General features: G+C 34.8%; 1 protein-coding gene across 9 annotated transcripts in view; it reads left to right on the top strand.

Annotated features, from left to right (window-relative positions):
- Window positions 1-12849, top strand: part of VPS13B (vacuolar protein sorting 13 homolog B) — a 787290-nt gene that overhangs the window by 69570 nt on the left and 704871 nt on the right. For all 9 annotated transcript variants that reach the window (XM_069600522.1, XM_069600521.1, XM_069600524.1 and 6 more), the window contains exons 8-9: window positions 8811-9079; window positions 12664-12759. In XM_069600522.1, the coding sequence (XP_069456623.1) occupies window positions 8811-9079; window positions 12664-12759 (365 nt within the window). The remainder of the gene's footprint in view (window positions 1-8810; window positions 9080-12663; window positions 12760-12849) is intronic.

Raw genomic sequence — 12849 nt, 5'->3', positions numbered from 1 at the left:
TCTCTAGAGGTTCAGTTGGGATTATTAAAAATAATGTGCTTTTTTTGAATTTCATTTTATTTAGATAGCTGTTTTAATGTTTTCATTTATTAATGCTATGAAATATGTTATTACCAGGTCTTTTTCTGTGGACTAACTTTTATTTTTCCTCATTGTGATATCCTCCTGCTTCTTTGCACATCTGATAATTGGATGCTAGACATTGTGAATTTTATTTTGTTGTGTGTTGGATATTATTGTGTTCTAGAAAACATTTTAAGTTATTTGGAAGCAATTTAATTCAGTTGTCTTGCCTTAAAGGTTTTTAGATGGGTTCTAAAACCTTTAGCAGCCATTAGCTTAAGCCCAATTTTATTCCGTTATTGAGATAATTACCCCTTTGAGTACTGTACCTGGTCTTCTGTGAATTAGAGCTTTTCTCTTTCTTGGTGGTAGGAACACAGACTATTCACGGTTGTAAGCCTTGCGGAGTATTTTCTTTGCCCCTTTCTGGTTATTCTTTTAAAGGCCTTAGTTTCCTTACATGAAACTGATGAATACTCAGGTGAAGACTGGAGTGGGGCCCTCTGCAGGCTCAGGAGCTCACTCTCTCTGAGCAGGTCCCCTTGTTTGGTGCTCTGTTCTGCAAACTCTAGACACCTTAGTCTGCCTACACTCAGTACTCTGTTTTCTCATCTGTGAGACTCTGAGCTCTACTTGGATTCCCTCTTTCTTATTGTAGCTTGGAAACTCATTCCAGACAGTAAGCTGGGCCAGTCAAACTCATTTCTCTTGTTTCTCTTCTCTCAGAACGTACTGTCCTTCATTGCCTGAAGTCCAGTGTCTGAAAACTGTTATTTCCTGTATTTTGTCTTTTTGTTGTTTTTAAATATGTGCTTCAGTATTAACATGTTGAACAGTGAAGTATAGCAGAAAGTCTAATACCTATTATAGTTTCAAAGTACTGACATGTATAAAGTGTTTTGAGATAGCTTCACCAGTGTTATTTGATATATTTATGATTTCTTTAGGTTTTAGAGTTGAAGGTACTAGTGGTGTAACTGTGATTTGTTACCTGCATTCATAATTAGAAGAATGCTTCATTTTAGTTAAGTACTGAGTATATATTTTTTCATTGAAAGTTACGAAATTCCTGAATTCTGCCAATGCGTCTATGTTAAGATGCACTGTTTCAAAGGCAAAGAATATTTAAAGAAATTCTGACCAGAGATCAAAGAGATGCTTTTTTCTTCTCCAGGTTCTAATTCATTCTTTTTTTTCCCCCTAGTTCATTCTTTTGACAAAGGAGTAAGCAAGGATTTGGAACTTCAAAAGCATCTTTCATAAAAAACCTCTCATTATTAATTAATAATAAGTGTGAATTATAGTGACTGATTTCTTAGAATTCTCTGAGTGATGTTTCTTTTGCTTCAGAAGAGCAAGCAGTGGGATACTCCTTCTGTTGAATGGCTTTGATAAGAGAGGTCCAGAGTTCAGCTCTGTGGACCCAGACTGGTCTTGGGTTGAGTTGGTCTGACTTTTTGTTTTATTACCAAGATGATATTCAGTGATGATGCCCTATTTGAGATCTTATTAGGGACAGTTAATAATAAGCTTTATTTATTCCTCAGTAGAAATTTATATGGTATTTATGGTTAAATAGCAAGATATGAAGATGATATAAAACATTTTCTGGATTTGTAAGTTTACTATTTTATGTTGAAGTAAAATGACTAACGTCTTTTGGTACTGTATTTTAGGTACTCTAGTTATTATTTATCAAGTTTTGTCCCAGCTGAAAGAGGTCTATAGGCATGTGTTGTGACTTAAAAGTTTATGATATTCCAAAAATCTCTTGTCATGAGGATTAAAAAAGTTGTTTTTCTTGCCAGAAAACCTAGAAGTGAGTTTGAATGAGGATGATGTTTAATTGAGTATGTGTATTTATAGATTTATCAGTGAAGAGTAGATATGAGTGAATCTGCTGGCGGCTGCTTATACCATGAATTTGTTTAAAAATAATTTCTCCCCTAAATTCTATGATGATCTGCCTCTCTTGTTTGTATTGTTAGAATAATGTTAAAGGACCTTGATGGATTTTATCTTTAAAAAGATGGAATAAGTTACAGTAGTTGGAATTTAAATCCTGAGTTTGCCAATTTATAACCAAATGAAAGTTCTTTGCTATGATTTTTTCATCTGTAGAATAAGAAAGATGTTATTCACTAATTCAGTTCAGTTGCTCAGTGTGTCCAACTCTTTGTGACCCCCCTGGACTGCAGCAAAGCACCAGGTTTCCCTGTCCATCACCAACTCTTGGAGCTTGCTCAAACTCGTATTCATTGAGTCAGTGATGCCATCCAACCATCTCATCCTTGTCGCCGCCTTCTCCTGCCCTCAATCTTTCCCAGCATCAGAGTCTTTTCCAACGAGTGGGCCATCAGGTGGCCAAAGTATTGGAGCTTCAGCATCAGTCTTTCCAATGAATATTCAGGACTGATTTCCTTTAGGATGGACTGGTTTGATCTCTTTGCAGTCCAAGGGACTCTCAAGGGTCTTCTTCAGTACCACAGTTCAAAAGCATCAATACTTTGGCTTTTGGCCTTCTTTACGGTCCAGCTCTCACATTCATACATCACTAGTGGAAAAACCATAGCTCTGAATACAGGGACCACTGTCAGCAAAGTAATGTCTCTGCTTTTTAATATGCTGTGTAGATTGGTCATAGCTTTTCTTACAAGGAGCAAGCGTCTTTTAATTTCATGGCTGCAGTCACTATCTGCAGTGATTTTGAAGCCCCCCAAAATAAAGTCTCTCACTGTTTCCACTGTTTCCCCATCTATTTGCCATGAATTGATGGGACCAGATGCCATGATCTTAGTTTTTTGAATGTTGTGTTTTAAACCAACTTTTCCATTCTCCTCTTTCACTTTCATCCAGGGCCTCTTTAGTTCCTCTTTGCTTTCTGCCATAAGGGTGGTGTCATCTGCATATCTGAGGTTATTGATATTTTTCTTGACAATTTTGATTCCAGCTTGTGCTTCATCTAGCCCAGCATTTCACATGATGTATTCTGCATAAGAGTTGAATAAGTAGGGTGAAAATACACAGCCTTGATGACCTCCTTTCCCAATTTGGAACCAGTCTGTTGTTCCATGTCCAGTTCTAACTGCAGCTTCTTGACTTGCAAACAGGTTTCTCAGGAGGCAGGTCAGGTGATCTGGTGTTTGCATCTCTTGAAGAATTTTCCACAGTTTGTTGTGATCCACACAAAGGCTTTGGTATAGTCAATAAAGCAGAAGTGGATGTTTTTCTGGGACTCTTTTTTTTGATGATCCAGTGGATGTTAGCAGTTTTGTCTTTGGTTCCACTGCCTTTTCTGAATCCAGCTTGAACATCTGGAAGTTCACAGTTCACGTCTTTTGAGCCTGGCTTGGAGAATTTTGAGCATTACTTTGCTGGCATGTGAGATCAGTGCAATTGTGCGGCAGTTTGAACATTCTTTGGCCTTGTCTTTCTTTGGGATTGGAATGAAAACTGATATTTTCTAGTCCTGTGGCCACTGCTGAGTTTTCCAAATTTGCTGACATATTGAATGCAGCAGTTTCATAGCACCATCTTTTAAGACTTAAAATAGCTCAACTGGAATTCCATCATATCCACTAGCTTTGTTTGTAGTGATGCTTCCTAAGGCCCGCTTGACTTCACCTTCCAGGATGACTGGCTCCAGGTGTCTGTTATTCACTAATAAGAAAATCATTGATTTTTATTTTTCTTAATATCATATTTTTTAAAAAATTTTTTTAATTTTAAAATCTTTAATTCTTACATGTGTTCCCAAACATGAACCCCCCTCCCACCTCCCTCCCCATAACATCTCTCTGGGTCATCCCCATGCACCAGCCCCAAGCATGCTGTATCCTGCGTCTGACATAGACTGGCGATTCAATTCTTACATGATAGTATACATGTTAGAATGCCATTCTCCCAAATCATCCCACCCTCTCCCTCTCCCTCTGAGTCCAAAAGTCCGTTATACACAGCTGTGTCTTTTTTCCTGTCTTGCATACAGGGTCGTCATTGCCATCTTTCTAAATTCCATATATATGTGTTAGTATACTGTATTGGTGTTTTTCTTTCTGGCTTACTTCACTCTGTATAATCGGCTCCAGTTTCATCCATCTCATCAGAACTGATTCAAATGAATTCTTTTTAATGGCTGAGTAATACTCCATTGTGTATATGTGCCACAACTTTCTTATCCATTCGTCTGCTGATGGACATCTAGGTCGCTTCCATGTCCTGGCTTCTATAAACAGTGCTGCAATGAACATTTGGGGTCTACAAGTCTCTTTCAATTCTGGTTTCCTCGGTGTGTATGCCCAGAAGTGGGATTGCTGGGTCATAAGGTAGTTCTATTTGCAATTTTTTAAGGAATCTCCACACTGTTCTCCATAGTGGCTGTACTAGTTTGCATTCCCACCAACAGTGTAGGAGGGTTCCCTTTTCTCCACACCCTCTCCAGCATTTATTGCTTGCAGATTTTTGGATCGCAGCCATTCTGACTGGTGTGAAGTGGTACCTCATTGTGGTTTTGATTTGCATTTCTCTAATAATGAGTGATGTTGAGCATCTTTTCATGTGTTTGTTAGCCATCCGTATGTCTTCTTTGGAGAAATGTCTATTTAGTTCTTTGGCCCATTTTTTGATGGGTCGTTTATTTTTCTGGAATTGAGCTGCATAAGTTGCTTGTATATTTTTGAGATTAGTTGTTTGTCAGTTGCTTCATTTGCTATTATTTTCTCCCATTCTTAAGGCTGTCTTTTCACCTTGCTTATATTTTCCTTTGTTGTGCAGAAGCTTTTAATTTTAATTAGATCCCATTTGTTTATTTTTGCTTTTATTTCCAGAATTCTGGGAGGTGGATCATAGAGGATCCTGCTGTGATTTATGTCTGAGAGTGTTTTGCCTATGTTCTCTTCTAGGAGTTTTATAGTTTCTGGTCTTACATTTAGATCTTTAATCCATTTTGAGTTTATTTTTGTGTATGGTGTTAGAAAGTGATCTAGTTTCATTCTTTTACAAGTGGTTGACCAGTTTTCCCAGCACCACTTGTTAAAGAGATTGTCTTTACTCCATTGTATATTCTTGCCTCCTTTGTCAAAGATAAGGTGTCCATATGTGTGTGGATTTGTTTCTGGGCTTCCTATTTTGTTCCATTGATCTATATGTCTGTCTTTGTGCCAGTACCATACTGTCTTGATGACTGTGGCTTTGTAGTAGAGCCTGAAGTCAGGCAAGTTGATTCCTCCAGTTCCATTCTTCTTTCTCAAGATTGCTTTGGCAATTCAAGGTTTTTTGTATTTCCATACAAATCTTGAAATTATTTGTTCTAGTTCTATGAAAAATATGACTGGTAGCTTGATAGGGATTGCATTGAATTTGTAAATTGCTTTGGGTAGTATACTCATTTTCACTATATTGATTCTTCCGATCCATGAACATGGTATATTTCTCCATCTATTAGTGTCCTCTTTGATTTCTTTCATCAGTGTTTTATAGTTTTCTATATATAGGTCTTTAGTTTCTTTAGGTAGATATATTCCTAAGTATTTTATTCTTTTCGTTGCAATGGTGAATGGAATTTTTTCCTTAATTTCTTTTTCTACATTCTCATTGTTAGTGTATAGGAATGCAAGGGATTTCTGTGTGTTGATTTTATATCCTGCAACTTTACTATATTCATTGATGAGCTCTAGTAATTTTCTGGTGGAGTCTTTATAGGGTTTTCCATGTAGAGGATCATGTCATCTGCAAACAGTGAGAGTTTTACTTCTTCTTTTCCAATTTGGATTCCTTTTATTTCTTTTTCTGCTCTGATTGCTGTGGCAAAACTTCCAGAACTATGTTGAATAGTAGCGGTGAAAGTGGACACCCTTGTCTTGTTCCTGACTTTAGGGGAAATGCTTTCAATTTTTCACCATTGAGGATAATGTTTGCTGTGGGTTTGTCATATATAGCTTTTATTATGTTGAGGTATGTTCCTTCTATTCCTGCTTTCTGGAGAGTTTTTTTTTATCATAAATGGATGTTGAATTTTGTCAAAGGCCTTCTCTGCATCTATTGAGATAATCATATGGTTTTTATTTTTCAATTTGTTAATGTGGTGAATTACATTGATTGATTTGCGGATATTGAAGAATCCTTGCATCCCTGGGATAAAGCCCACTTGGTCATGGTGTATGATCTTTTTAATGCGTTGTTGGATTCTGATTGCTAGAATTTTGTTGAGGATTTTTGCATCTATGTTCATCAGTGATATTGGCCTGTAGTTTTCTTTTTTTGTGACATCTTTGTCAGGTTTTGGTATTAGGGTGATGGTGGCCTCATAGAATGAGTTTGGAAGTTTCCCTTCCTCTGCAATTTTCTGGAAGTTTGAGTAGGATAGGTGTTAGCTCTTCTCGAAATTTTTGGTAGAATTCAGCTGTGAAGCCGTCTGGACCTGGGCTTTTGTTTGCTGGAAGATTTCTGATTACAGTTTCAATTTCCATGCTTGTGATGGGTCTGTTAAGATTTTCTATTTCTTCCTGGTTCAGTTTTGGAAAATTGTAGTTTTCTAAGAATTTGTCCATTTCTTCCCCGTTGTCCATTTTATTGGCATACAACTGCTGATAGTAGTCTCTTATGATCCTTTGTATTTCTGTGTTGTCTGTTGTGATCTCTCCATTTTCATTTCTAATTTTATTGATTTGATTTTTCTTTCTTTGCTTCTTGATGAGTCTGGCTAATGGTTTGTCAATTTTATTTATCCTTTCAAAGAACCAGCTTTTGGTTTTGTTGATTTTTGCTATGGTCTCTTTTGTTTCTTTTGCATTTATTTCTGCCCTAATTTTTAAGATTTCTTTCCTTCTACTAACTCTGGGGTTCTCCAATTCTTCCTTTTCTAGTTGCTTTAGTTGTAGAGTTAGGTTATTTATTTGACTTTTTTCTTGTTTCTTGAGGTATGCCTGTAGTGCTATGAACTTTCCTCTTAGCACTGCTTTTATAGTGTCCCACAGGTTTTGAGTTGTTGTGTTTTCATTTTCATTAGTTTCTATGCATATTTTGATTTCTTTTTTGATTTCTTCTGTGATTTGTTGGTTATTCAGAAGTGTGTTGTTCAACCTCCATATGTTGGAATTTTTAATAGTTTTTCTCCTGTAATTGAGATCTAATCTTAATGCATTATGGTCAGAAAAGATGCTTGGAATGATTTCGATTTTTTTGAATTTATCAAGTTTAGATTTATGGCCCAGGATGTGATCTATCCTGGAGAAGGTTCCATGAGCACTTGAAAAAAGGTGAAATTCATTGTTTTGGGGTGAAATGTCCTATAGCTATCAATTAGGTCTAACTGATCTAATGTATCATTTAAAGTTTGTGTTTCTTTGTTAATTTTCTGTTTAGTTGATCTGTCCATAGGTGTGAGTGGGGTATTAAAGTCTCCCACTATTATTGTGTTATTGTTGATTTCCCCTTTCATACTTGTTAGCATTTGTCTTACATATTGCGGTGCTCCTATACTGGGTGCATATATATTTATAATTGTTATATCTTCTTCTTGGATTGATCCTTTGATCATTATTTAGTGGCCTTCTTTGTCTCTTTTCACAGCCTTTGTTTTAAAGTCTATTTTATCGGATATGAGTATTGCCACTCCTGCTTTCTTTTGGTCTCTATTTGCGTGGTATATCTTTTTCCAGCCCTTCACTTTCAGTCTGTATGTGTCCCTTGTTTTGAGGTGGGTCTCTTGTAAGCAGCATATAGAGGGGTCTTGTTTTTGTATCCATTCGGCCAGTCTTTGCCTTTTGGTTGGGGCGTTCAACCCATTTACGTTTAAGGTAATTATTGATAAGTATGATCCTGTTACCATTTACTTTATTGTTTTGGGTTCGGGTTTATACACCCTTTTTGTGTTTCCTGTCTAGAGAATATCCTTTAGAATTTGTTGGAGAGCTGGTTTGGTGGTGCTGAATTCTCTCAGCTTTTGCTTGTCTGTAAAGCTTTTGATTTCTCCTTCATATTTGAATGAGATCCTTGCTGGGTACAGTAATCTGGGCTGTAGGTTATTGTCTTTCATCACTTTAAGTATGTCTTGCCATTCCCTCCTGGCCTGAAGAGTTTCTATTGAAAGATCAGCTGTTATCCTTATGGGAATCCCCTTGTGTGTTATTTGTTGTTTTTCCCTTGCTGCTTTTAATACTTGTTCTTTGTGTTTGATCTTTGTTAATTTGATTAATATGTGTCTTGGGGTGTTTCACCTTGGGTTGATCCTATTTGGAACTCTCTGTGTTTCTTGGACTTGGGTGATTATTTCCTTCCCCATTTTAGGGAAGTTTTCAACTATTATCTCCTCAAGGATTTTCTCCTGATCTTTCTTTCTGTCTTCTTCTTCCGGGACTCCTATAATTCAAATGTTGGTCTAAGAACAGTCATTTTTTCAGCACCTTAGCTTTATTTTTGGGAGGTAAGTATTATGTTGTTGTTGTTTAAATTAGTGAATGAAGCCCTAAAGAGTGAATTTATTCTTTGTATTTATTAAAATTTATCAAAAGTATATAATAAACTACTCACCGTGTAACACTGTATTAAAGGAGATTGATCCAGTATAATGCATAGAAACTTGAAAGTGGTAATGCTAAATTATTGGTTTCAAATAATAATAACCAGTATATAATTTGTTCATGCTTTATATGTAGAAAGAATCACGTGTGAGAAACATTTTATTATTTAAATTCCTAATTGTTCTTTTGTTTTAATTCTCTTTATTTACTACGACTTTACTTTGATAGGTGCTGAAGATGAAACACGAATCGATACGCAGTATTCTGCTCAGTACAAAGGCCAAGAGCTGTATTCACAGCAAGAGGACGACCAGCCACAGGGATGGGTATCATGGGCCTGGTCGTTTGTCCCTGCCATTGTGAATTATGATGATGCCGAGGAAGACTACCTTGGGAATGATCCTACATCAACTACACATCAACAAAAAACACAGACTTTGAAGGATCCTATTGTTTCTATAGGATTTTATTGTACAAAGGCAACTGTGACTTTCAAAGTAGGTTTTCTTTTTTTTTTTTTTAATGTTTACTCTCAACTTTAATGCTTAAATTTTGACTTCTAGTAAGAATCTAGCTTATTTTACATTTAGTAGATGTGAGATGGAGTCTAACTATCCTTGCTTCATAAAATTACATGTCTCCTCATCTGAAATCCCAGGGACAGAGGTGCTTAATGGGTTCCAGTCCATAGGGTCCCACAGAGTTGCAAACCACTGAGCATATGCACGTGAGAGGATTCGGCTTGTGATGAATTTCAGGAGTTTGGCTTTTGAGAAGTCAGTGAGGGATTTGGAAAATTAGTGACTAACAATCTAGATGGAAAACCAATAGAGTGCCTGTCTGGAAGCTAAGTGTCATAAATGTTTTATAATGGCCTGAGTAAGTCATCTGTGAGAATGAATTCATTAGATTTGTCAGTGTGGAAATTATTGGTGATTTTGACCAGAACGGTGATTTGACACTGGTGGAATCTTAGTTGGAGTTATTTTAAAACAAATGGGAAGACTGCTGGAAATGTAACATGGTGCAGTCACCATGGAAAATTGGCAGTTCCTCAAAAGGTTAAATGAAGAATTATCAATGACCAAACAATTATACTCCTAGCTATATAGTAAAAAGAATTGAGTTCTTTTTAACTTTTGTCAAATTAGAAAATATGGAATAGTTTTAATAAGAAAAATATTTGTTTGAACTCAAACAAGTAGTTGTATGTGAATCTTCATAAAAGCACTGTTTACAATGGCAAGAAAGTTGAAACAACTTAAATGTCCATTAGACAGATGAAGGAATACTAGTCTTTTCAGAAAATAGTGGCTATTCTCTTTTGATAGTACGCAAAACTTAGTAAGTAGTAACTTGAAAAAAGACTAGTTGTATCTCTAGCTCTCGGAAATTGTCTAGTTCATCGTCAGCATTGGTACGTAGTCATCTTAGCGGCAGCAGCAGCAGCAGCAGCAGCAGCAGCAGCATCTATCCATCTACCCATCTGCTTATCTAACTTAGCATTTTTCTAAATTTTGGGATGCTTTTTTAGATTATTTTTCTTTGATTTTATTTCTCTTTGTGGATTTATTTTTTCTATGGATGTACGTTTCTGAAAAAGATAAACTCATGTGTCCAGCCTGTAGAAGTAGTAATACATGTACTGTTCCAGGCAACTGTTAGATACTGGAAACGTAGCAATGAAAAATCATTTCTGCTTTGATGTTTTAAATTTAACTTTAGATTGTTTAACTGCTTGATATAAGCTTTTTCAATTAGTAGTAAAGCTGTATAATTTATAACTAGCAGATGGTAGATTAAAAATATTTTAAAATAAGTAGTGTTTGAAGATTTTTCTAATTAAAACTGTTCCATATTTTCTCATTTGACAAAGGTCAAAATGTAGAGAAATTTTCAACAGAAGTTTAGTCATGGCTTAATTAAAAGATTTTTTTTTCGAAGGGGGATAGTTTGGGAAAGAAATGATAAATAGTGTAAACGTTACCTCTACTATTTTAACACTATTGTTTATTATTTCTCAATTTTATGAAACAAATTTTGCATCTGAAATTCACTGATTTAGCTTTGTTTAAATTAAAGGAATATGGGCCAATCTGAAAAAAATAAAAATGATAGAACAGACTCTTTAAAAATATAACAAAAAAACAACTGTTGCAAATTGTTGCTAGATGTCTTGCCAGTTTTAGATGATCCAAGTACAGTTATTTTTATTTTAATTTTATGAGTGAAGCCAAGGATTGGCTAGTAAAGTACTGTCTTTTCTGGTGACTTTCACATGTTTACTTTTAAGTTTGAAATCATTCTGGTAATGTTTCTATTAACTTCACTGATGAGAAGAATTGTATTAAATCGAGTCAGTCAGAATAGGCATTTTATATACAAAACTTTTATAGACTTTTTGGGTGTTGTTTGTCATTAGTCAATATATCTTTAAAGCACTTTTGTTTCTCTAAGGGAAATATGTTGATATTTAGGAGGAAACATTAGAATTCATTGTTCAGCTTGGGTTTGAAGAATGTATGGAATTAATCTGTGGTTCATAGTTTGGTCAGAAAATAAGGTCATGTTTCTGCATTAGCATTCTGAACAGTTGATATCAATCCAACAAAAATCATGCCAAATTAAACGTAGCATTTAAAAAATAATGTTGAAAATTGTTCTTGTAATGTTTGAGTTCTTTTAATCAATTAATTGCTTTTTTGCTACAATAACTGTAGCCAGCTGAACGGCAATCAACTAAAATATTCAATTTTGCTTAAGCATTTTAGATTATAGAACTGTACTTTGAAACAGCAGCATCATGTATACCAGTTCTAGGAGCATCCAAGAAATAAAGCCTTATATAAAAACTTATTGTTGTAAAATTTGACAATAATTTATTGATTCCTAAGGTTTACAAGAGGTTATCATGCTTAGAATTGTAGCTTTTCAGTTCAGTAAGTTCAATATGACATAAAGGTACTTTTTAAAAATGTTATCTTTGATTTTGCATTTAAGTTCGAAGAATATATCCATTTCATAAGAATAAAGGTGACTTTATTAGTCATTAGTAAGCATGAATTATTAGTAAATGTGAGCAGAATATGTTTGTTTTTTAAGTAATATCTTTATTTTGGAATAGTTTTAGATTTACAGGAAAATTCAAAGATGCTTAGTAAAGAGAGTTCACGTATATTCCTTGCCCAGTTTTCTGTATTATTAATATCTTACACTATCACAGTGCATTTGTCAAAACTAGGAAGCCAGTGTTGGTGTATTACCAGTAAGTTACAGACTTTAATTTCATGACTTTTTTTGTAACATGATCCAAAGCAGGGTACCACATGGTGTTTAGAAAAATTTCTTTTAACAATAATTTCAATTATGTAATTTTTGAGTATGTAGAAATAATATGCTGTGAGTTTCAGGGAAGTGAGCATGCATACATATATATGTGTGTGTGTGTGTGTGTATATATATATATATATATATATATAGTTTTGTTAGCATCTAGGTTAATCCTTGTTATGGAGCAGGCACTCAGTAAATATTTGCATGCTTGAGTGAGTCTGTGGCACATACCATGAGATTACATACTTTGAAAGTAAAGCGCTTGGATCTGTTTCCCTCCTAGAACTAAAAAAGTTTTGTTGAATCTGTTTCTTCCCAGCTTTCTTTAAAAGTGCAGATTGGTAGAAATCTTAGAAATGATTGAACTAAAGCTGATTGAATAAATTAGTAAAGATAGAATGAGGTTAAAATATGCATAAATGTTTCACAGAATATATGAACCATTTTATGAGTATGGAACTATTATAGCTACATAGCTTTTGCCTTTTTAAGTAATATTAACAAAAAGGAGTTAAATAAAAGTAAAGTATTTATATTCTCTGTATGATCTTAGTAGACTAGCATATTCAACCTTTATACCATGGATAATCTGTTACAGCTGTTTTTGTTGCACCTGTTTTCCTGCTTAATAATTAAATTTCCCGAATCTTAAAATTGGCCTTATTTCCATCAATTCATCATAATAATGACAGTTTATTGCCATTTAATACTAATTTGACTTACTTAATCTTCTTATATTGTTTCATAGCTTACTGAAATGCAAGCCGAGAGTAGTTATTACAGCCCTCAAAAAGTAAAATCTAAAGAAGTATTATGTTGGGAACAAGAAGGAACTACCGTTGAGGTAATCCATCAACATTGAATGTACTTTCAGAAATCTTTGGAATGGTCTTTAAGGTTAATATTTTATAAATACAGGTTTTTTAAATCATAA

The sequence above is a fragment of the Ovis canadensis genome, chromosome 9, assembly GCF_042477335.2.
Source record: "Ovis canadensis isolate MfBH-ARS-UI-01 breed Bighorn chromosome 9, ARS-UI_OviCan_v2, whole genome shotgun sequence".
NCBI lineage: Eukaryota > Metazoa > Chordata > Mammalia > Artiodactyla > Bovidae > Ovis > Ovis canadensis.
The sequence above is the reverse complement of the archived record's forward strand: the minus strand, read 5'-3'. Positions and strand labels throughout refer to the sequence as shown.